This window comes from Diceros bicornis, chromosome 7 (genome assembly GCF_020826845.1).
Source record: "Diceros bicornis minor isolate mBicDic1 chromosome 7, mDicBic1.mat.cur, whole genome shotgun sequence".
NCBI lineage: Eukaryota > Metazoa > Chordata > Mammalia > Perissodactyla > Rhinocerotidae > Diceros > Diceros bicornis.
In genome coordinates this window covers 39,725,756-39,749,206 of record NC_080746.1, presented here as the reverse complement: position 1 = coordinate 39,749,206, position 23,451 = coordinate 39,725,756, and the positions used below count along the sequence as shown (strand labels likewise).

The 23,451-nt window shown below is 44.2% G+C and overlaps 1 protein-coding gene across 1 annotated transcript in view; it reads left to right on the top strand.

Moving 5' to 3' along the window:
• The first annotated feature begins 4,571 nt into the window (after positions 1-4,571).
• Positions 4,572-23,451, top strand: part of HEPHL1 (hephaestin like 1) — an 82,324-nt gene continuing 63,444 nt past the window's right edge. The window contains exons 1-2 of the mRNA XM_058545399.1: positions 4,572-4,741; positions 21,537-21,781. Of these exons, the coding sequence (XP_058401382.1) occupies positions 4,572-4,741; positions 21,537-21,781 (415 nt within the window). The remainder of the gene's footprint in view (positions 4,742-21,536; positions 21,782-23,451) is intronic.

Here is a 23,451-nt window from a genome sequence, read left to right as displayed (position 1 = left end):
AAGGCGTGCACACAGTGATGACAGGAGCACAGATGAAGGACGCACTGGTTGCCATGGTGATGATGACGCTCCGAGCATGGACTAAATGTTTAGGAGAGGTCCCCAGTCCCCAAGAGCCAGATCAGGACCAGCCTTGAAAGTCAAGTCAAGGCCGTCAGCCCTTAGCCTGAAGGCCATGGGGAGCTACTGAAAAATCTCAAGCGGTGGAGAGACCTGGGCCTATCTGCATTCAGGAAGGTCACTCTGGCCCCTGTGAGAGTGGTTAGGGAGCTGCAGATCTCCAGGCGAGAAATAGCGAGGGAACTGAGGGTCTACTCTAGCAGGGCAGTGAGAAGGTTGGACTAATGGGAGTTTTCGATCAGAGTTTAGGATCTCTTAAGGAATATTTGATTTATCTCTTAAAACATGCAAAAAGTCTAAAGAATGGGACAGCCAATTTTATCATTCACATTTTATTTATTTAAAATGACAATCCAGCGAAGGCTAGCTAGAATCCTATTTCTCTGAATTGGCTTCTCCCACTAAAAGTTTTATTGTTTGAACATCTTGTATTACGTTTCAGAGAAACATGGTTTGATCCAAGATTACCTTTCTCTTCTATTGAGGCATGACATCAAATTTACCGTGTCTCAAACTTTGTGAGCGTATTGAGGAAATAATGGAGTGACTATCTTGGCTGTCCATCTCACATAGTAGGTGCTCTATAAATGTTGGGTTTCTCTGCTTTATTTATGTCTGAGTCATGTCCAACAAAGTTGAAAGTATTTGTTAACGTTATTACTCACAGATTTCCCAATCAAATTCTAGGCAATGTCAGTCACATCCTGTATTTAAGTGTGGGTCTTCAGAAATGAATGATATACGAACAATGCATTCACCTATACCAGTTTCTTTTCTTTTCTTTAGCTCTTACGTAATTCAGATGCTTGTTGAGCATCTTTACTGTCCTAGAGTAAGGAAGAATTTCAGAGAGATTTCTAGAACACTATTTCCTTGGTTTTCAACTCTTTACCTGATCCTTTTGCCCCTCGTGACCACTTCTTGGCTTTGAATGGAATGAACTTATTGGTCGCATCTGCTACAGCCACCTGGTTCTCCTGGTCTCCTCTAGCCTCCTGTGGGCCTAGTTTCGAATCAGAAGTTAGGTGATGCCTTCCTCAGGGTTTTCATTATATGCATTCAGTACCCTAGGTAGGAAAGTTAACCCTTTCGTGTTTTTGATCTGTGTCATTTATACTTCATAAATGGTGGAATACTTCATAATGAAGTTTTTGATACCCAATCAAGCCTATTTGGCCCCAAATAGCCTGCTTCTCTGGGGTATAAACAAAAAGCTATTTGTTCCGGGACATTTCCAAATTCCAAGAAGTCCCACAGCCCTACTTCTTTTGAGGCCATGCTCAGGTTCGCCCTGTGAGTCCTTCCTCTATAGTGCTGTTAAAGTGACAAACACACACCAAGCTTCCAAACCCACATTGAAGAGTAGATCTGAGTTAAAGGGAAATGTGCTGTGGCAATTACTCTACAAGCATCTTGACGTAAAAACAAGTCAATAAATCAAAGACGTTAAGATCCTAGCTATGAAACAGGATACTCAGCATGTATTCTATTAGCTAAGAGGGACGTTAATTCAAAACTCATACTACAGCACTTCTATAGAGTATCTACAATTTAAAGAAAAAGAACTCTTGAGGCTGGTAGAAGGTGTGGTGGATGGGACTCTGAGACTCGGAGAAAGAAGACGACAAATGTTAGTGGAAATGCAAGTCTGTCATTACATAAGCAGAGGCAGAGTCTCTCTGAGAGGGTGTGGATGGGGAAGAAGGACTTTCACATTTCCTGCACACCTACTCTGCTGGGAGCTATGGTAGGCACTTGGCAGACATCATCTTTTTAAATCTTCCTTTTTAAAAATAGATTTTATATTTTTTAGAGCAGTTTTAGGTATTGAGCAGAAGGTACAGAGTTTTGCCATAGACCTCCTGCCCCCATACATGCTTAGCCCTATTATCAACATCCCTCACCACAGTGGTACATTTGTCGCAATCAACAAAACTTCATTGACACACCATTGTCACCCTAAGTCCATAGTTTCCATTTAGGTGTCCCTCTTGCTGTTGTACATTCTATGGGTTTGGATAAATGTATAATGGCATGAATCCAGCATTATGGTATCATACAGAGTAGTTTCACTGCCCTAAAAACCCTCTGTGCTCTGCCTATTCATCCCTCCCTCCCTGCTCACCCCTGATATCTCCTGATCTTTTTACTATCTCCGCAGTTTTGTCTTTTCCAGCATGTCGTCTAGTTGGAATCATCCAATATGTAGATTTTCAGATTGGCTTCTTTAACTTCGTAATATGCATTTAAGTTTCCTCCATGTCTTTTCATTGATTGACAGCTCATTTCCTTTTAGTGCTGCATAATATTCCATTTCTGTATGTACCGCAGTTTATATACTCATTAACCTACTGAAAAACATCTTGGTTCTTTCGAAGTTTTGGCAATTATGCATAAAGCTGCCATAAACATCTGTGTACAGGTTTTTGTGTGGACGTGTTTTCAAGTTCTTTGGGTAAATACAAAGAGAATGATTGCTGTATCGTACAGTAAGAGTCTGTTTAGCTTTTTTTTTTTCAGTTTTATTCAGGTATAATTGACAAAATTGTAAGATATCTAATGCGTACTGTATGTTTAGTTTTGTAAGAAACTGTCAAACTGTCTTCCAAGGTGTAGAATGGGTGGCTGTACCATTTTGCATTCCTACCATCAATGAATGAGAGTTCCTGTTGCTCCACACCCTCACCAGCATTTGGTCTTATCAGTGTTCTGGATTTTGGCCATTCTAATAGGTGTGTAAGAGCATCTCATTGTTTTAATTTGCATTTTCTTGATGACATATGATGTGGAGCATCTTTTAATATGCTTATTTTCCAGCTGTATATATATCTTCTTTGATGAGGTGTCTGTTGAGGTCTTTTGCCTATTTTTCAATCAGGTGAATTGTTTTCTTATTGTTGAGTTTTAAGAGTTCTTTGTATATTTTGAATAGCAGTCCTTTATCAGATGTGTTTTTTGCAAATACTTTCTTCCAGTCTGTGGCTTCTCTTCTCATTCTCTTGACAGTGTCTTTCACAGACCAGAAATTTTTAATTGTTTTAAAGGCCAGCTTATCAATTATTTCTTTTATGGTTCGTGTCTTTGCTGTTGTTTCTGAAAAATCATCATCAGGGGCCAGCCCCGTGGTCTAGTGGTTAAGTTCAGTGCACTCTGCTTCAGCATCCTGGGTTCAGTTCCTGGGCGTGGACCTACACCACTCATTGGCAGCCATGCTGTGGCGGCAACCCACATACAAAATAGAGGAAGATTGGCACAGATGTTAGCTCAGGGCAAATCTTCCTCAGCAAAAACAAAAAAACATCATCAAACCTAAGGTCATCTAGATTTGCTCCTATGTCACCCTTTAAATCTTCTTAACAATCTTTCCATCCTTGTTTTAGAGAGCTTAGAGAGTCAAGTGATTCTTTAATGCCACCAAGTTAGTAAGTGGTGGGACTGGATTCAAACACAGGTCTGTCCTTCCTCAAAACCCAGCCAGGAGGCTGTCTCCTCATTCCACAGCTACTGCCTGAAGAGCTAATTTGCATGGGAATCAGATTGGCTCTCTCCCAGGGCTGGATGAGGTCTTTTAACACCGAGATTCTAGGTCACAGATTGGAGCACACAGATGAACAGACACTCCCTTCACCTTATTTGACCCAAAGACCTGCTATTGAATTTTTTCCTAAGACCTGTTACTGATTTTTGTCTTCATGTGCCTGAAGGGTACGCCTCTCTTATCATTTTTATTCATCCTGAGAAACGCAGCTCACTGGAGGTGATGGCCTCTAAAATTTTGGCTGAACTGGGTGATTAGGCTCCTCATTTTTCTTGGTGGGATTTGAGAGAATTTGGCGGAGATGGTGCATGAGCAGATGGAGAATTAGTGAAGTTTTACAATGTTGTTTTGAACTTTATGATGTGAGTTGATTGTTTCATGTAGCCTCATAAAACAAGTTGGAGATGGCAGAGGGCGATTACGTCACTCCCTCTGCACCTCCAACAGAGATGAAGCCTACTTTAGTGCTTGGGATATTTCCTGATACTCCACTCAGGCCAGCCCAGTTTCCAGATTTTGATATGTTCCTGTATAGGTGTCGAGAAAAAAAGAGGAGGAAACAGAGAAACTCATCAGCCCAACTTGTTGCACTGCCATTCCTGGCAAAGATGAATGACTAATGTCAGAGCAGAGCACCAAAACCTACAGAAACAGGCCTGTTTAGCTTGGGCAGTAAATAAATAAGCTAGTTACACGTTTCTTGGATGGCTGGCAAAAGTTTTGTTGTCATAGCAACTCCTCCATTGAGCTTGCTTTGCTTACACAAGTTGTCAGCCTCTGTCCCAACCCCAAGCTACGTAAGGAGGAGGAGCTGGGCCTTGGCCAATCCTTATTTATAACTAGCTCTGAGTTAGGGGGAGGGACAGGCAGGGTTGCCTCCAGCACAGTTTGCTTGCCTGAGTTACATCCACAAATGTCTCGGAAGCAGCAGGCTAACTGCATCCTTCTCCTCACATTCCTGGGTCTGTCTGGGCTGGTTGGCACAGTTACCAGAACATACCACATTGGGATTGTGGAAGAATACTGGAACTATGTACCCCAAGGAAAGAACGTTATTACCGGGAAGAGTTTCACAGAAGACAAGTGAGTGAACTTGGGGTCCCCATAAACTCTCAGGTTTGGCTTCCTTTTGACTCTGCTTGGGGAAGGTTGTATTCCTTCGGTGGTTACAATAGAGTTGAGTTGATCTAAATCAACAGGAGGGGTTTTGTGTTTGCTTGGAGAGCTGTAGCATGGGTGGGTGTGTAATTTGGAAGAGACAGTCTTATTTCCATCTATTCACCATCTATTCATCTAGCCTTGTCTGTGAAGAGACACATCACAACTAGGTGTTTTGACTAATGGCTTACTCTACGCATGGACAATTTTCACTAGGCACCACTAGGAACTTCCAGGGGGTTCTGGATACTGTTTAAAAAAAAAAAGGCAACCCTTGGGATGAAATTTTGAGAATTTTCAAGAACTCTTCACTGTTAAAACACAGTGTTTTTTTAGTTTTTGTTTTTGGAATGAAACATCATAATTGGAGGTAAGAATGCTATAGGTAGTTATGTTTTATTTTTGTTTTTCAATATTTAAAAGAAGGGACAGTTACAAAAGATTTGGCTTATATTTTAAGAGTTTCCTTGAGTCCACTTGGAAATGGCTCTTTTACTGGTGAGAGGTTTGTTCCAGCTCCGATTTATTCAATCTGAGGGCAATATCCTAGCCCCAGAGGCCATGGCATAGCTGGATGAGGTGGTGCCAGAGTGTTCTATGTCCCTGATTTTTTATTTTTGCAGAAAATAGCCCTTGTTCCCCCCTCCTCCTCAGGATCCGGCGTCTTGTGTATCTTATTTGTTCCCTGGAGCTCCCTCTGAAGGCACCTCCTGGCTCCAGAAGCTGTCGTGCATATTTTCAACTTTGTGGTTCTTAGAACATCTTTTGAGGTATTCTGGCAACCATTGTTGGATATTTGGACACTGGTTTCTTCTCTGATAGATAGAGGCCATTGCATTCAACATCCAAGTTCTGTTTTCTAAAGATGAGGTTAATTGCTAAGATTCATGGGGTCTGCTAACAAGTCTCTAAGAGCCAGGTCCCCCTGCCCTGTGGAAAGACCAAGATCCAGTTGGCTTGGACACACAGCTTCCAGGTTTCTTAACAACACAAAGATGGCATAGTTATGTTTTGTTTATTAAAGAAAGATAATGCTCATGCCAGCCAGACTGCCAAGAAAGACTTTTCTTTAGGCTTTGTACCAGGAAATTTATTGTCCAAGGGGCTATTTCCAAAGAAAGCTCTTGATGTCTTCCAATCCCCTGTCTGCTGACCATCGGTGGTGGTAGTCTTTATTATGACAAACAGATATGGGATTGAAAGGCTACACTAACTCCCAGTAGCCTTCCCTAACAATGGAGCTCTGCTGTCCTCAAAAAGGCTCAATAGAAAATGGTTGTTGTGAGCAGCTATTGGAGGGGAGACTCTTCAAGTTGTGTCCATTTAGTGTAGTGAGTATGATCTTTAAGCTCAATGTGATATTGGTCTGCCTTTCCACACAGTTAAGTAAAAAGCACAGAATTCTCTTTCTCCTAAAATGCCTATATCAGTACGCTGTTTGTGAGCATTTGTTCTGACCAGGAATTCCACTGACAACTTTTCATTCATTCTTGCTTGCAGATGTTGTTATTTCCACTTTACAAGCCGGGAACTGAGGGTCTGAGGTTAAGTGCTTGACAGAGCCAAGGCAGCACCAAACTCACATTGCTTTGGCTCCAGAGCCCATATTTTCCACCACACAACCTGTTTCTCAGCAATGGTGATACTTTGCCACTGAATTAAACTCAGCTTTGAGGGAAGCCAGGAATTCCAGTAATAAGAACTTTCTAGAAAGACCCAATTCTTACCAAAGGTAGGTTTAGTCTCACTTGCCCTTCTTCCCAGAGAGACACTGAAAATGATCATTGTTGTCAGTGACCAAACTGGTTACCTGGGTTCATTCAAAAACTCAAAGTACTTTGAATATGCCAATACGAGAATGCTATTTCCACACAGCTGAGTGCAGGAAGAAATTAGGGGCTCTCAGTTGATCATTTCAGCCAGAAGATGTTGCTTTGAAGAAAGTACAATAAGATGTATGAAAGTAGTTATGTTGGAGAAAAAAGGGAAAAATAAAACAGGGAAAGAAAATAGGCATGACTAACACAGTTTGTTTGGTATCAGATTGGAGTGAGGTGGTTTAGCAAATGCCGTGGTTTCCGTGTGAGAGGACTCCTGCCTCTTAGGAGAAGCTGGCAAACTAGATGTTATACCTGGAAGGCCAAGATCTCCAAAAAGGACAGCGTTTATGCAGGGCTGACTCCTGACTCTTAAAAGGGGAGCCAGGGTGAGTATGCAATGCATGTTGCCTTTTATCAGCAACCATGTCAGGAGGTGCTCCTGGGGTGGCAGGGGGCTCAGGGCAAGTCCCTAAGAAGGCATAGTTGTGGTAGTCTCCTGACTCTTGCCTGAAGACCACAGGACACGTGTCTCAGGTGCCATGATTCACAAGTGTCACAGGTGCCACAGGCATCTGTGTGAAGATGCCGCGACTGTGGGACATAGATGGAGTCCAGTATGTGTATTCTGCATTGTTTCATTTCCCCAGGGGCAAGGAGTCATCTTGGATGATGTGAACATGCCTCTCACTCGGCCTCCTGCAGGATGAGTAGACTGTGTTTCTGGGGACAGTGTGCTGTTTAGGATATTCAGACCCACACAAATGCCTGACATTTAGAGATCCAAGAGAGCCACATCCCTAGTATTCCACCATGAGTGGAGAGAGCCTGAAATAGGAATCAGGAGACTTGATTTCTAGTCCTTGCTCTGCCCCCAATTTGCTGTATAAACTTTAATATGTCATACAATCTCTCTAAACATCAATTTCCTTAATTTGTATAACCAGAGAGTTGAAATATAATCCCTAAAGCCATTTGAGAAGTGTAATTCCAAGGCAGCAGAAATGATTTTTGAAATCGAATGAAAAACATCTTACCTGACTTGCCAGTTCTAGAAAGATGTTTGCAATGGTGAATGAAAGGAGAGAGGTGATTTGCAAATGTTCAGTCTAGGAATCAGAGTTGGAGAGTAGGGATATGTGACAATTTTTGAAGTATTCTATGTTTTTATTTACCTATCCATTTTCCCCCATTCTTTAAGAACTATCTCTAAGTCTTCACATCACGCACCAAGCTTGTTAACACAACCCTGGTTTATTCTGATCTGTTTCCTTCCTGACCGCTCACGGATCGTGGTGTCTTTATTTGGCCCCAGACACATCATTTTCTTCTCCCTGTGTTGCTCTCTGGTTGTTTGATGGACACAGTCACCTCTGCAGCTGGAGGATAAGTGCCGTGATGGTAGAGAGGAAGGCCTGGCACTTATTTAATAATCTTCCTTCCCTACACAGAGCTTTGTCAGTGACAATAACCCATGGAGGATTGAGCACAAGGCCAGGCATCTGGAATGATTAAACAAAAACTAATCACTTTGTCAAGTTCATTGTTCTGGTTGCTTTATCTTTGAATAAGGGGAAGGGGCAAAAATTAGAGCAATGGGAAGGTGAGTGCCAAAGTTTCAGCGATGTAGAAAAGCTTGGAAACCAAAATAGGCAGTGCCAAGAGCCTAATAAATCCTGATTCACAAGGATGAGATAGGAAATAAATTGAAATCCTTTCACTAAGACACTATAGCAGTGAGATGGTGCAATTTAACTTCCCGACTTGGTACCTTTGTTTGATCATAGGGTTCCAACCTATTAATTGAGACTGTAAGCATTAATATTTCCTAGAAAATATGGAATTTAGGAGTTATATTCTATTTAGAAATATTTTCTCCTGATGAAAAATTCCTCCTCTTCCCCATTGGGCTTAATGGGGACACGGGACTCCTTTGATTTTCCTGGAGATGGTGTCAGCATTCGATTCCTTCATGTCAGTCCTGCTTGGGCTCATAAAGCATTTAATTAAGGTGTGACTGTGCTTCAGTGGTAAAGCTTAGACTTTAATGGAACCAGAGTGGGGTCACCTTATTTAAAGCCACAATTCTCACCAAAGATCTCATTACACAACCAACACACATGCAGGCTTTTTCTTCCCGGTGAAATGCAGAGGTTGTCGTGGGTGCTAACTCACAGGCAGAACCACAACTGAACATGAGTGAGGCTGACCATTACTCAATCTCCAAGTTTGTAGGGTCTGTTAAGGAAGTTTACCTAACTACATCACTGGGTCAGCCCAGTTGATGGCAATGGGTTCTGAGCACCCCCTAGGAGCAGGCCCTAGGATGGGCATGAGGGACAGACCTATAAGTCTATGTGAGCCAACTGAAGGGAAGCAGGTGGGGGAAGAGAAGGGCTTTTGTAAGCTTTGAAATAAAAGGAAAGATATCACCTCATTAGGGCTTCGTCTTAAACCGACGGTAACTTTCAAATCTCAGCTTCTATCTTATCAGCGGGGAAAAACCATGAGTTGGGCCCAATACCATGTGAATCTTTTGGGGTTACTATTATTCCCTATGTGAGTTAATATTGCTTTTTGCTGCCAGTAGATTCTTTATTATAAGAATAAAGTGGCTTAAATGAATTAAAGTTTTGTATTCTCTTATAAAAGAAATCCAGAGGTGGGCAGTCCAAGGCTGGTGGGACAGCTGGTATGATAGGATTTCGGGGGCCTTCTCTATTTCTGATCCAATATCCTTAGCATGTGACTTCACTCTTCAAGGAAGTTCATGGTCACATGATGGCTGCTGGAACTCTAGGTCTCATGTCTATGTTCCAGGAAGGAAGAGAGGAAGGGAAAAGTTAGAAAGGGCACAATTCCTGCTATATCAGCCCTTTAAAGGGCTCTCATGGAAACCCCACCCAACCAATCCTACTTACATCTCACTGGATACTCAAAGCCACAAAGGGGGCTTGGAAATATAGTCTTTTAGTGATATGCTTTTTGGCCTGAAAAAACAGAATATTGATTCTGTTAATAAAAAGATGGGGAGCATGAATATTGCAAGGCAGCTGGCAGTCCCTGCCACCTTCTCCTCAGTGCTCCCTGTTTCCCACCCTTCACAAACATCCTTTTAGTTCTCCCTTCCCTTTCCTCCCTCCAGATAGTGGGGCTCTAAGGCTGGTTAGTGGGGTTTGAGGGAACTCACAGACAGTATAATTGCTGACTGTCTGTGAGTCGTTGCTATGTTCCAGACATTGTCATAAAAGCTTTCCATGCCATGCAGAGGGCTGAGAAATCTCCTGCCCTGCTCAGGGGTACCAGGAGGCCCAGGGTGGGTTTCCCTAGCCGAATGTCACCCAGCAGTGGTCTAACAGAGATGCCAAGGCAGCCTGGCTTGCTAGCGAATGTGGGGCTCTGGCATCAACTGAGAAGCTTAGAATTCTTGCTCCACTTATTAAGCAAGTAATTGAATCTTTGTTTGCCTCAATTTTCTCATTAGTAAAATGGGGATAATGATAGTACTTCCTTCTGGGAGTATATTAGTTTCTTGTGGCTGCTGTAACAAATTACCAGAAATTGGATGGCTTAAAACAACCAAAATTTATTCTCTTCCAGTTCTGGGGGCCAGAAGTCTGAAGTGAAGGTGTGGGCAGGGCCGCACTTCCTCTGGAGGCTCTAAGAGAGAATCCATTCATCGCCTACTCCAGCTTCTGGTGGCTGCTGGCAATCCTTGGCTTGAATCACTCCAATCTCTGCCTTCATTTTCATATCACCTTCTCCTCTGTGTGTGTCTAATCTCCCTCTTATAAGAACACTTTTGGTGGCTTTTAGGATCCACTTGGATAATCCAAGATCATCTCCTCATCTCAGAATCCTTAGCTTAATCACATCTGCAAAGACCCTTCTTCAAAATAAGGGGATGTGGACTTACGTTTGGAAGCCACTATCAGCCCACCACCGGGGTATCAGGAGGCTCAAATGACAGGAGATTTGAAAATGCTCGGATGTGTTGTCTGGCACTGGGTTGGCACTCAGGAAGCGTTAGTCATCACAGTAGCTCTCTGTCTCAATGGTTCTCTGGAGAGCAGGAGCTCTGTGGGAAAGAGACCCTCAAAGGGTCATATTTTCCTCTTTTCTAATTAGAGCTTTGCCAGAAACAATCACGAGTACCACTGGTTGCTCCCGCAGACGCTCTGCAGGGGGGCTCCACATCTCGTCTCCTTTACTCTTCACAATAGCTCTGTCAGTCCACTGGTTTACAGCGGAAGAAACTAGCCTTCAGAGCAGTTAAGTCACTTCCCCCAGATCTCACAACCTCAAGTGGGGGAGTTGGGATTCAAGCTCATTCTCTTTTCCCCTTACCATGTGAATTTGTTTTTAACACGCCTTGTGTGTGTTCTGAGTGGCTTCTGTGGAACCGAAGTGTGAAAAGGAGGAACTCAAGACTTAGGTGGTGCCAGGGGAACCTGGATGAGAGGATGTGTCGAGGACCACATTGCTTGGCTGGGATGGCTTTAAAATTGTTAATCTAATTAGGGAGGGCGTGGCTTTACTCGAATTGCAAGGCATGATCACCATTTCCATCCTTCTTTTTCCAAGTGGCCCTTGTCACAATCCAGTCCTGTTTTCTCCTCGAGGAACAACGTCCCGTCTCAAGCTCAGACAACAACAACATTGCTTGTGCTTATTGTGACTATAATGATCGCACACTTTTACTCTGACCACACCCTCTGCTGATGTTACTTCATAGCTCATCTTCACCCCATTTCCCCCCTCACACCCTCTTAGACATTCAGGCTCTACATGGTGCAGTCGCCACTTAATATGGAAAACTGGGTATTGCTATTTATTCTCTGATGTGTATGTTTTGTCTTCCCAACCAGATGGTAAATCTTTTTGAGTAAATCCCATACTCAAGATGTATGGGACTGAGATTCACACATCTTGGCCCCAGTTTCAAGTTTAATGTCTCATATACAGTAGAAGTTCAACAATTGCCCAATGGTCAAATGGATGGGAAAAATATCCCTCTAAAAGATGCAGGTTGTGGGGGATGGTGGTGCTGGTGAGATGCACACCCCCTGTGAGCTACGAACTCCTCAGAATCTAACCTGGAAATCCACCTCTGCACTGGTTAGATGACCCCACAGGCAGGTTCATCTAGCCTGCTCTTGGAAGGAGTCTCCCTTCGCAGTACTGCCCCTGGTCTTGGCAATGTGAAATTACATCCCCCGTTTGGTCTTTAAAGCAGTTGTTAATGTGAAACTTCCCAGCCCAACTGGATTCCTTCACAGCAGGAAATAGACACCTCCTTAGCTTGAGTCAAAATGTTAGAATGTAGGTTGGGGATGAACCTGACGGGCAGTGATGGCTCAGTCCCTCACAGTGGGGCCATCCTACAGCCACACTAAACAATATACAACCCCGAAGGCAGGCATTCCAACGAGTGTCCTCTACTAAATCGAAGGTGCTTTCTGTGGCTGGCTCCCTTGAAGTCACCCCCTTGCTTTGTTTCTTGGGAAAAATTAGCATCTTCTAGGAGTCATAGGAGCTGGAGTTTCTGTCCTACTGTTACAAATGCACGTTGTGTTGTTAGGGGTGGTTTGCTGCCTAGACACTAAAAAGACTACTTTTTCTTGCTTCCAGCCCTCCCTACCTTTCCACTTTCAATACTCCCTATGGTTTCAAATAGTTTCTATGTTTTTTGTGCTAAGTACTATAGAAATGTGATTCCCAAACTTGCATGCACATCAGAATTGTATTAGTCATCATAGGTCAGGTTGTGCTGCAGTAACAAACAACCCCCAAATCTCCGGGGACTAGCACCACAGAGGTGTATTTCTCACCCACTCGTGTTCACAGAGGGCCATATGACTCCAGGACAACTGTCCTCCTCGAGGAAACTAGGAAGCCAGGCTGCTTGGATCTTGAACCTCACTATCTCCACTTGAGGCTCCCCCTGCAGCAGAGGAAGTGAGAAGGTCTCGCAATGGGCAAGTAAATGCCCTGGCCCAGAAGCAACACATGTCACGTCCACTTATAGCCCATTTGCCAAAATCCTATGGCTCCACCTAACTGCAGAAGCTCTTTACTCTCCCGTTCTGCTGGGAGGAAAGACAAATCAGAATGGGCAAGCACTGGAAAGCTCTGCCATAACAATCATTTGGTGAGCTCAGGAAAAATATAGACACCACGGCCCTGACATCAGAAAGTCTGATTCAATTGCCCTGAAATGAGGCCTGGGGACCTAAAGTTTTGGCAAATGTCCCGGATAATTCTGAGACAGTTGGTACTTGGGTGGACATTTGGGAACCACTGCTTTAGAAAACCTAATCCCCTCTCGGGGTGACTATTGGCTGTTTAGGTGATAAGACTGACACATGTCCAGGGATGTGCAGAACAAGTCAATATATAACTCAGTGCTAAAATGTGCAGGATTTGCAATAAGTGCTTTAGGAATTCAGTGAACACCTCCTCTCCCTCTGATATGCTCGCTTCTTGGTTGGGTGGCTCTGCCAGACAACTTGCGGTAAAGAACTCTTGCTCAGCATACATTTGCGTGTGTGTGTGTGTGTGTGTGTGTGTGTATGTGTGCGTGCGCATGCTGGGAACCCAGAGTAGAGAGGTGAGGAGGATCAAATGTCCATCTTTCCTTACAGAACTTGTTGGAATGACAAGGCCCTATGAATAACATCATTATAGCTTTTTACCCAGCAGGCTGAGCCTAGAGAGGATACTAGAGATTCTGAATCTAATCCTTGCTCTGTCATTGCCTTACTGGGTGACCAAGTGTTGGCTATAAAGCCAGGCAACTCTGCCTCCTCTAAGGCTAATTAGTCAGCCTGAAGATGACTCAGTTCTTCCCCTGCTCCTTCTCCTCTTCCTCCTCCTGAACAGCCTGTTCAATTAGGACTTGTAGTCAGCTGCTAGTTAACAGAAACCTGAAAAACACTGGCTTAAACATATTTTTTGGCTTACACAAAAGAGATCCAGAGGTTGGCAATCTTCAGGGTCCCAGGTTCCTTTTGGATTTCCACTTGACCATCCGTAGGTAAAGTCATGACCTTCTTCCTCATTCTCTCAAGATGGCTGCTGAAGCTCCAGTCATCATGTCTTCATTTCAAGCATGAATAAGGGGAAGAGCAAAGGACAAATAGGATCTCTGCCAATTGAGTCCAGAGAAGTACCATTGAATGACATATGTTTACATCTTGTTGGCTAGAACTATGTCTCATGACCACCCAAGCTGTAAGTGTGGCTGGGAAACATAGGAACCTCTATCATAAAGCCCCAGTGTCAGGCATCCAGACTTTTTATCCCTTCCTTTGCACACCGAAATGTAGGCTTCTGCCTCACAGAGCAGAAGAGGGTGAACTCTTGCTCCTGGGCAGATACACACAGGCTTGGTGGATACATAGAGGCAGAAGACCAAGGGTACACAGACCCGAGTGTGCCAGTCTTGATGCCTGGCAGAATGGACTTGTCAAACCAGAGGCTGAGCAGGGATTCTCTTTCCCCCAAAAGAGCACAGGTGCTGCACTCCCTGCTCATGATGCCAATCCTCCTGTGGAGGAGAACTCACCCTAAAAACACACTTCATGGTGGCAGCTTTGTTTTCAGAATAGAAGGCACACAAGAAGAGAAATTTGACCCCATTAGCCAAACAGCCTGGATCCTCTTTTTTAAATAAACTGTGAGCTTGTTTTTATTATGAAAGTGAATTTAAGGTATAGAGTAAAGCACTCTCACAGCACGGAAGAGGGTGAGTGAAAGTAAACTTCTTGTCCCTTCTCGCTCCTGCGTGTGGCCTCAGGGTTCCCTGACCACTTTCCAGATGCTTTCTTTGCATAAACGTATATGTACATTGTTTAAAAACACACAAACGGCGTCATGCTTTACATGCTGCTCTGCAATTTGCTTTGTGCATTTGGTATCTTGGTGACCATGCCGTATTGCCACCTGTAGAACCACCTTATTCTTTTGTATGGCCATGTGCTATGAATGTGCCATAATTTATTTACCTGTCATCAGTTGAAGAACAGTTTGGTCTTTCCAAGCTTTTGCTACCAAAATCATTGTTGTAATTCTCCAAACCTTTTGTCAGGATTCTGTCTTGTTGGGCTAATTCTCTGGATTGGGAGCTGAACTTGGCAGCTGACAGGGAGAGCCTTGCTGCCTCTGGGGCCTGGCCCTGTGATTCCTGGGTGCTGGCCTTTCTCTGGTCAGGCCCATCCCTGGATCCTCCATAGGGGGCCTGAACCCATGGCTTCCACCTTTGTCCCAGGACTTGGCCCCCCCGACCCCCCTTACTGACTCTACACCTAGGGCAGGGCAGGGTTGACACATGTGGGTGCCTGGGCAGGCAGGAATCTGGTGCTCTGGGCAGATAAATAATATGAGGCTCCTTCAACTGATATTTGCAAAAATCCTTGTTCAAGTCTTATGTGGAGGAGAGGCTGAGTGCTGAGGAGAGGAGGCAGGGGCCCTGTGGTAGCAGTTCTCACCCTGTCCTTGGTTGCAAGAAGGAGCCCACCCTACGGTTCACTGGACCAATCCTCCTTGGAAGGGATTTCAGTGACCACGTGTTATTACTGGAGCACATCCCATGGGGTCTCCTCCTTCCACCTCCCAAACCCCATCTCAAGTAGCTGATTCTTTCCACCTATATACAATACTCACTCCAGAGAAGTTCTGGAAGCTGTCATTTTCCCCGCCTTCAATGTTATTTCCAGTGAATTTTATCCCCCCAGTGATGCCGTCAGCTCCCCAGCGATGTCTCAGTGCGCTTTAGAGCTGAGGCCCACCTGCTCCATCTCTTAATCTGGCTCAGCTAAGCACCCCCGGGGAGTTCTCCTGCCTCCAAGGCTGAGGCCAGTCTCATTAACAGCGGCATCATTACTGATGGATTTGACCATGGCCTATGATCATATTAGGTTGTCTAGCGAAGGCTGGATGCCTCAACCGGTTAGAGCAATGAAGTAACAAGGTTGTGAAGAAACCACTTTCTAACTTGACTTTAAAATCATGCTATGTTCTGTTTAAATGCTTTTCTTTCTTTCTTTCTTTTTTTTTTTTTTTTTGTGAGGAAGATCAGCCCTGAGCTAACATCCATGCCTATCCTCCTCTTTCTTTGCTGAGGAAGACTGGCCCTGGGCTAACATCCATGCCCATCTTCCTCCACTTTATATGGGATGCAGCCACAGCATGGCCTGACAAGCGGTGCGCAGATGCGCGCCTGACATCCGAACCCGGGCCGCCAGCAGCGGGACGCACGCGCACTTAACTGCTACGCCACGGGGCCAGCCCCCTAAATGCTTTTCTTTTTAATTTTGTTGTGCTATAAGTTTCAGTTTATAAATTACAAAAAGGCAAGGTGGCTGTAAACCCTATCTGTCAGCAGGTCCTTGGGAGAAAGAAAACAGTCTTTGGAAGGTAGGTCTAGGAAACCAAAGCTCCTAAGGTCACATGTTGTATTTCTGAAAAGACGTTCACTGGATTTGTGAACAAAACCTGGACCCAGGCATCATTAGATATAATGCCTTCTGTATTTTGGTTACAAAGGGGACCTGGCAGATGAACATGAGTAGATCATTCCCTAACCATTGCTGCTGTGGGAAAACAACTTGGTGTATATTCTGCCAGTAGTGATATTATTATGTCTTCCAGTTGTGGAGAAGGCCACACTCAAAGACCCTGGAGAATCGTGTTACCTGGCTGTCTGTGCAGAGCAAGGAGAGCAGCTATGTACCGAGTATGCCCCCAGCCCCACGTCCATGGTAGACATCTTGAGGGGATCATGGCATTCTTCCGCTTTGATTCAACTCAACCTGGACTTCTTTTCTAAGCAGTCACTACCAACCAATCAGATTTGGTGCATGAGTTACAACCTATTTGCCATCCTGGGCCTAGAGGATATTCAAAGTCAAATATAATACCATACACCTTTCTGCCAATGCAGTTTGCAAAACTATCCCACTTTTAAATTGCCAGTCTAGGGGCGAATTCAAGGTTTTTTTAATTCCGAGCTGTTAAGTACCAACTCTTCCAGGCAATTGCTAAGCGTTATAATAAAAAAGATATTTGAAGGATTTTTGTCTTCAACGAGCTCACAAACCAGAGATGTACTTATCTCCCTGTAACACATTTTGGCAAGTATGTTATTAGTGCATGAACAGAGCACTGTGTGTGTACAGATGGAGAAAAGCGAAAGAGTCTGAACTGAACTTGAAGGATGTTTGGGGGGTTGAGAATGAGGAAGACCACCCAGGCATAAGAAAAAGAATGTGTGGAATTCTTAGAATGCTGGAAGGACACTGTGTTCTGAGAAGTGTGAGCATCAGACCTGGCAGAAGCATGAGGGCGTGGGAGTTGGGCAAAGAGAGAGGGAATGAGGCTGGAGAGTGAAGCGGGGCCATTTGCACAAAAGATTGTTCCTGCTTTGACTTGAGGCTTTGGATTCCTCTCCCTAGTTTGACCCAGGCACCCTCTCCTCCATCTCCTATCTTCTACCTTCTGCTCCATGGCAGAATGCATGCCTGGCTACTCGACACATTGATCTCTGGCTCCATCATCCTGAAAAGTCTGCAGGGTGGGCAAAACTACCATTCATACTAGAGACTTTTGGGGAGCTTTCTAGTAGGAATTGCTTAGAAGCTTGTATTTGAGTCACAGATAAATGAACATTTGATAATCTCTTCGAGGAAATGAACAAGAATACCTGAAAGTATCTCTTCCTTAGCTTTTTGATCTATAGTGCTTAATGAAATGCCAACCTTAATGAAGCTAACGCAAATCCATTAGTTAATGTGGAGACTATCAGACCCAGTGTGGCTCCATCAACAAAGGAATTCTCTGCTTGGGTAGGACCCAGAAAGAGGAAGGAGCGGGGGAGCATTGGGAAAAGATGTTGAATTAAAGAAAGACAGTGAAACTCCCAAGTTGGCCAAAGAAAGATCCAGACCAGACTGGGCAAGCAGATGCCACATCTGGGCTACTGGCAGAGGGAGGCTCAGCTAAGTCATGGTCAGATTTCAAGGAAGAAAATTCCCCAAATCAGTCATGAAGTTAAACAGAACCCTGGTCAGCCGTACAGGTGTCATGACTAGGTATTCAGGGTGGAAGCTTGAGAAGGGGCTTGGTCCACTGTGCTCAAAATGGGCAAAATCATATGGGCAGATATGTGCTCAAGACGGGCAAAATCATATGGGCAGATACGATGGAGAGACGTCAGGTGTGGGACCTGCCAAAACTGTCTTCCCGAAACACAGATCTCGTCAAATTTCCCAGCCCAAGAATCTTCAGCGACTCTCAGTTGCAGATGTAACTATTCAAATGCCTTAACCCAGCATTCACATTTCACTACAATTTCACTCCCATCAAGTTTTCTGGCCGTAGAAAGCTGCTTACAATTCCCTGAACCGACCTCTAATTTCCCCACCCTGAAGCTTTTGCTCAAGCTGTCCCTTCCACTTGGAGTGCCCATTGTCTCTCCCTCTCTCCTAAGCTCCCAGATCATGTTGTTCTCTTCTTACAATTCATATCAGTCTCTTTTGTGTGGGCATCAATGTCTTTGTCCCTTCTTTTTGATCATAGACTTACTTATTCTAGGATTGTGTTTTATTCATATTTTTATCCAAAACAGCACCTAGCCCTGCTTGCATGCTTCAGGTCTTCAATCTGGACTTGTTGGAAGTCAGTAGAGTTGTTTTCAAGCTCACCCCAGGACTGAAACAGAGGAGATGCATGTAGGATTCACTAGGAGAGTTCTCAAAGGAGTCACGTGTGCTGATGGGGGAGACAGAGCCTATTGCAGTGTGGTCATGTATGTCGTAAAGGGCTTGTCCCATCATAGGGACACATTCACACATGGGTATAAACTTTATATCTTCTGGTCCAGGAACTACATCTACCTTAGAAGAGCACTGTCCTTGGGTCTGCCTCTGGGCAGAATGGGAATGTGGTTCAAGTCCAGCTATACACTGAACCCCAAGGGTCTAGGGGTTTGTAGCTCTGCTTGTTGACATCTGAGGCTGGGGTTTGGGGTAGGATAAGGCTCCTGAATCAGGGCATCTGCTTAGGGTTCTGATTAGAGAAGAGAGAGAGGAAGCAAAATAGGTCAATGTGCCCTATACTGGGAGGGGTGAGGCAGGAGAACTGGTGCAGGGCACTCTGGAGGAACCTGGGAGACTGGAGTTGCCTGACAACCCTTTGGGCTGCCATGTCATAGAGAAGATCTTCTTGTCTTCTACATCCAACTGGTCTAGTCCTCTTAGAATTACTCTGACACTCATTGTGGACCTGGGATGAACAGAACTGCAAGAATTGCTCATTCCGACCCAGAGTGGGCTGCCTGATTACTCCGTTAAAGATATTGGATTGCACCCTTTAGGAAAGGCTGGGATAGGTTTCTGTTGGGACTATTGGGAAAGAGACCAGAAAAGGGGTCGGGAGAGGGGGCACAGAAGAATAGGAAAAAGAAGTGCTGAATAACACATGGTAGGTGCTTAACACTCTTTTTGGATGAATTATTGAATTCTTAGACGTGAATAAAAGAGAATAGAAAGTACAATAAATGGGAAAGGAATATAATGACGAAAGCAAGTAGGAGTTGATTAGAGGGAAAAAGTAAATAGTAAAATTTAAGAGATTAGAGGAACATACAACAACTACCAGGCAGACTCTCTCCTTGGGTTGGCCATATAGTTGCCAGAAGCTCTAGACTCACGTGCCTGGTTCCAAGTGCGCAAGAAAGAGACCCTTCACAAGTCCCTCGAGTCCCTCAGATTAAACCAACCAACCACCCTGTGGCTGTTCCTGAACCAATCACTGTGGTCCTGGGTGACTTGGTTGGGGGACGAATTACAGCATTTGGCCGTGCCTGGATCACAAGCTTTCCCTGCCAGCAATGTACGAAGGGACTTGGAGTACTGATAGGTTAGGCTGAGTCACTTGCTCCGCCGTTAGAGCTGGAGGTGGAGCCCCACCCAAAGCATATAGAATGAGAATAGGGAAAGGGTGCTCTTAGACCAAACAATGGAGTGTGGGTGCCGAGTTGGCAAAACTCCAAAATGTTTACTACACCAGCCCTTTCCATCTTCTTTTCTTGGGTAACTCCTCTTTGCTCTTTGAGACCATATTTAGGCATTACTTCCCCTGATCTGTCTTCCACAGCAGATTAGATGCCCCAGAACATAATCTGTGTTCTCATAACTCTCCTTTCTAGATTGAGAGCCCCTTCAAGGCTTTGTCTTTTTTCTGTGTATCCTTAGGACTGAGAACGGGGCTTGACAGAATTGAAGTTTGTTGAATAACTGAGAGAGAATGCATGCATGCACATGCACAGCAGTGTGTGCTGGAGTGGGTCTTGCTTTTTCACCCTCAGAGAGGACACAGCTACATTGGGATGGCTGCACCCAGGAGCGGTGGAGCTTTTGCTCAAGCAGAAGCCAATACTTCTGGGGTTGGAGCTAGGGTTGGAGCCCCACACTAAGCATACAGACCGAGAGTGAGGAAGGGGGTTCCACCTCCCCAGGAGAAGAAGGTATGGCCACCTCCCAAGTGGTGCCACCAGTATTGCTATTGTCTCAGACTCCCAGACCACAGGAGTGAGTCTCCCCTTCACCCTGGGGCCCCAGGAAGGCACCTGGTCACATCAAGTCTTAGAATCCTGTTTTTTCACATCCATCCCTTTCTTTCTATTGCACCACCCCCTGCTGGTCTCCTGACAGCCTCCCTGCCCCTCATCTTTGCTCTCTGCTTTGCCTGACTCCTCTAAAACTTGCACACCAGTGCCATAAGGATGGTCCTTAAACAACAATTATCATGTCACCCACTTTATGAAAAACCTCAATGAGTCCTCAGTGCTTCTAAGATAAATTCTAAATTCTTCAGCCTGGAATTAAAGTTCATTATCAGTCTTTCCCCAGATTTTACATGCATCTAAATTCTCACTCCTCACCTTCCAGACCTGTGCCCACCCTATAACCTGCTTTCCCCTCCTACTGTGTGTACTTCTTCCTCGTTGCTCATACTCTGTCCCTGCTTAGTGTCCTCATTTTTCCATGTTGTTATCCAATCCTACTTCTCCTTAATTCCTGCGTTTTTCATGAGGTGTTTTCTGACCTCTTCGACCCACAGCAATCTTTTTCTTCTCTGAACTAATGTATTCCTAGAAAAATTGAGCCTATATCCATTGCATGAATCACTCAATTGGCACTTACCTAATCATATACTGCTCTATGCAGTTCCTCAATCTTTCCATTATTAGAACATAAACTCTTTTTTTTTTGGTGAGGAAGATCAACCCTGAGCTAACATCCAATGCCAATCCTCCTGTTTTTTTTTTCCTGAGGAAGATTGGCCCTGAGCTAACATCCATGCCCATCTTCCTCTACATTATATGGGACGCTGCCACAGCATGGCTTGACAAGCAGTGCATCAGTGAACGCCCGGGATCCGAACCTGCAAACCCCAGGCCGCAGCAGCAGAGCGCACGCACTTAACCGCTTGGACCACCGGGCCGGCCCCAGAACATAAACTCTTTTGTATCCCTCCACGGTGCCTAGCAAAGTAATGGGAATGTAGCAAGTGCATATTTAATGCTTGTTAAATGAAAAAGTGAAGAGGAGTGTGTTGAATGAAAAGGTGCAAACGTGCAGTGTGACTTTAGAGTATTTTCACTTTCTTTTAGTTTGGTTGTGAATACTATTTGTGTCTTTTGGCTTGTCACTTAACTCTCTTAGCCTCAGTTTCCTCATCAGTAAGTTAAGGATAATCTTACCAGCTCTACAGAGGTTACAGGGTTATGGTGAACCCCAAATGAGAAATCATACATGAAAGTACTTTATGAAATGTTAAGGTAAGCTTTTTGGCTTTCTCTTTAAATTTCAATTATAAAATATTTTTCTTCTTACTTTTAGACTTGCAACATTATTTCTCGAAAGAGGGCCCAACAGGATAGGCAGTCTTTACAAAAAGGCTGTTTACAGACACTACACAGATGAGACCTATTCCACGGAGATCCCTAAACCTCCCTGGCTGGGATTCCTGGGCCCCATCTTGAGGGCTGAAGTAGGTGATGTGATTGTCATCCATTTAAAGAACTTTGCTTCCCGACCTTACTCTTTGCATCCACATGGCGTCTTCTACAACAAAGATTCAGAAGGTAAATATCAATCCTGTATTATTGGTGTCTTGTCTCTATTTCCTAAGTAAGGCACTGTCAGTTACAGTGAAAGGATTCTAAGAGCACAACGATTATGCATGTTCACTGTCTTCTCCCTGTCTCTTTCTCTCCCATCTCCATCTGTTCCCCCTTCTCTTTCTCTTCTTCTGTTTTCTTTCCTTTATTTCCTTCTTCCCGCTTTCTCACTCTTGTTTATGTTGATACAGAACTGGGTGCTGGGCTCCCTTGGCACACGCCCCACCATGGCCCCAGAAGTACACTAACTTCTTTCCTTGTCCATCAGTCACGACTGGGTAGCACACTGGATAAAGAGCAGCAAGCACCAACAGGTTCCAGTGTCCTAGCACCAGTAACAGCCTTGGCTGTGGGCAGAGTGTCTCAGTGTTGATCTCAACTGCCCTGCTTAAGGCTACCGTCTTTGGTGCTTCCTTTCTGAAGCAGCCCTGTCTTCTCATGTGTACTTCAGGAGCTTCAACAGTGCCATTTCTCGAGCCTTCCCTATTGCTTTTTAAAAAATTTTAAACAACATTCTTAGACTTTTGGGACAGAAGTATTTTTCGCATTCCCTGTTGCATTCTGGCTCACGACCAGGTGGAATGGGTCCAATGGTGTGACACCTGCTACACCACTGGCTCTAGGGGATGTGTCAGGTGCAGTACCATCAATCCTGAGTAGCTCACTTTATCATCAAGGATGAGCACATTCTGCCTTGAACACCCCAATGCAGCCAAACTCGCTTGGTGGTGGCCACAGCCAGGTCTGTCTAAGCAGCCAGAGGAGAGACCTCTGATGATGAACATGAGCTTGAGATGGCCCTCTGTTCTTGGCCCTTTTCCTCCAACTGAAGTGCTGCTAAGGGATAATTATTGATGCATTTTCTTTAATATAGTTTTGTAAAACTGTTATTTATGCTGCAGGTAGAAACTAATGATGTGTCATAATAGCTGTGTCTGTCTTTTTAAATATGGAGAAAATAGGGTGTCTATAAATCTTTAATTTTTGTCTTCACGGCTTCATATATTTCTGAAAAGCATACCTTAGTAGAGCTGATGGTATCCTGAAAGATCATATAGGCCAGTGATTCTAAAGCTTTATAGGGCCACGGATCCTTTTTTAAAAAGGTATGGTAAAATATACATAACATAAAATTTACCATTAAACCATTTTTAAGTGTACAATTCAGTGGCATTAAGCACATTCATAATGTTGTGCAACCACCACCACTATCCATTTCCAGAACTTTTTCATCATCCCAAACAGAAACTTTGTACCTAGTAAATAATGATTACCTATTCCCTCCTCCTCCTAGTCTTTGGTAGACTCTATTCTGCTTTCTGTCTCTACGAATTTTCCTATTCTAGATACCTCATATAAGTGGAATCATACAATATTTGTCCTTTTGTGTCTGGCTTGTTTCATTTAGCATAGTGTTTTCCAGGTTCACCCATGTTGTAGCATGTACCAGAATTTCATTCCTTTTTAAGGCTGAATCATATTCCATTGTATGTATAAACCACATTTTGTTTATCCATTCATCTGTTGATGAACATGTGGGTTGCTCCCACCTTTTCACTACTGAGAATAATGCTGAACATGAGTGTGTCACAGATGCTTTGGAGAGTTCTATCAAAGATCCCTTGCCGTGAGCA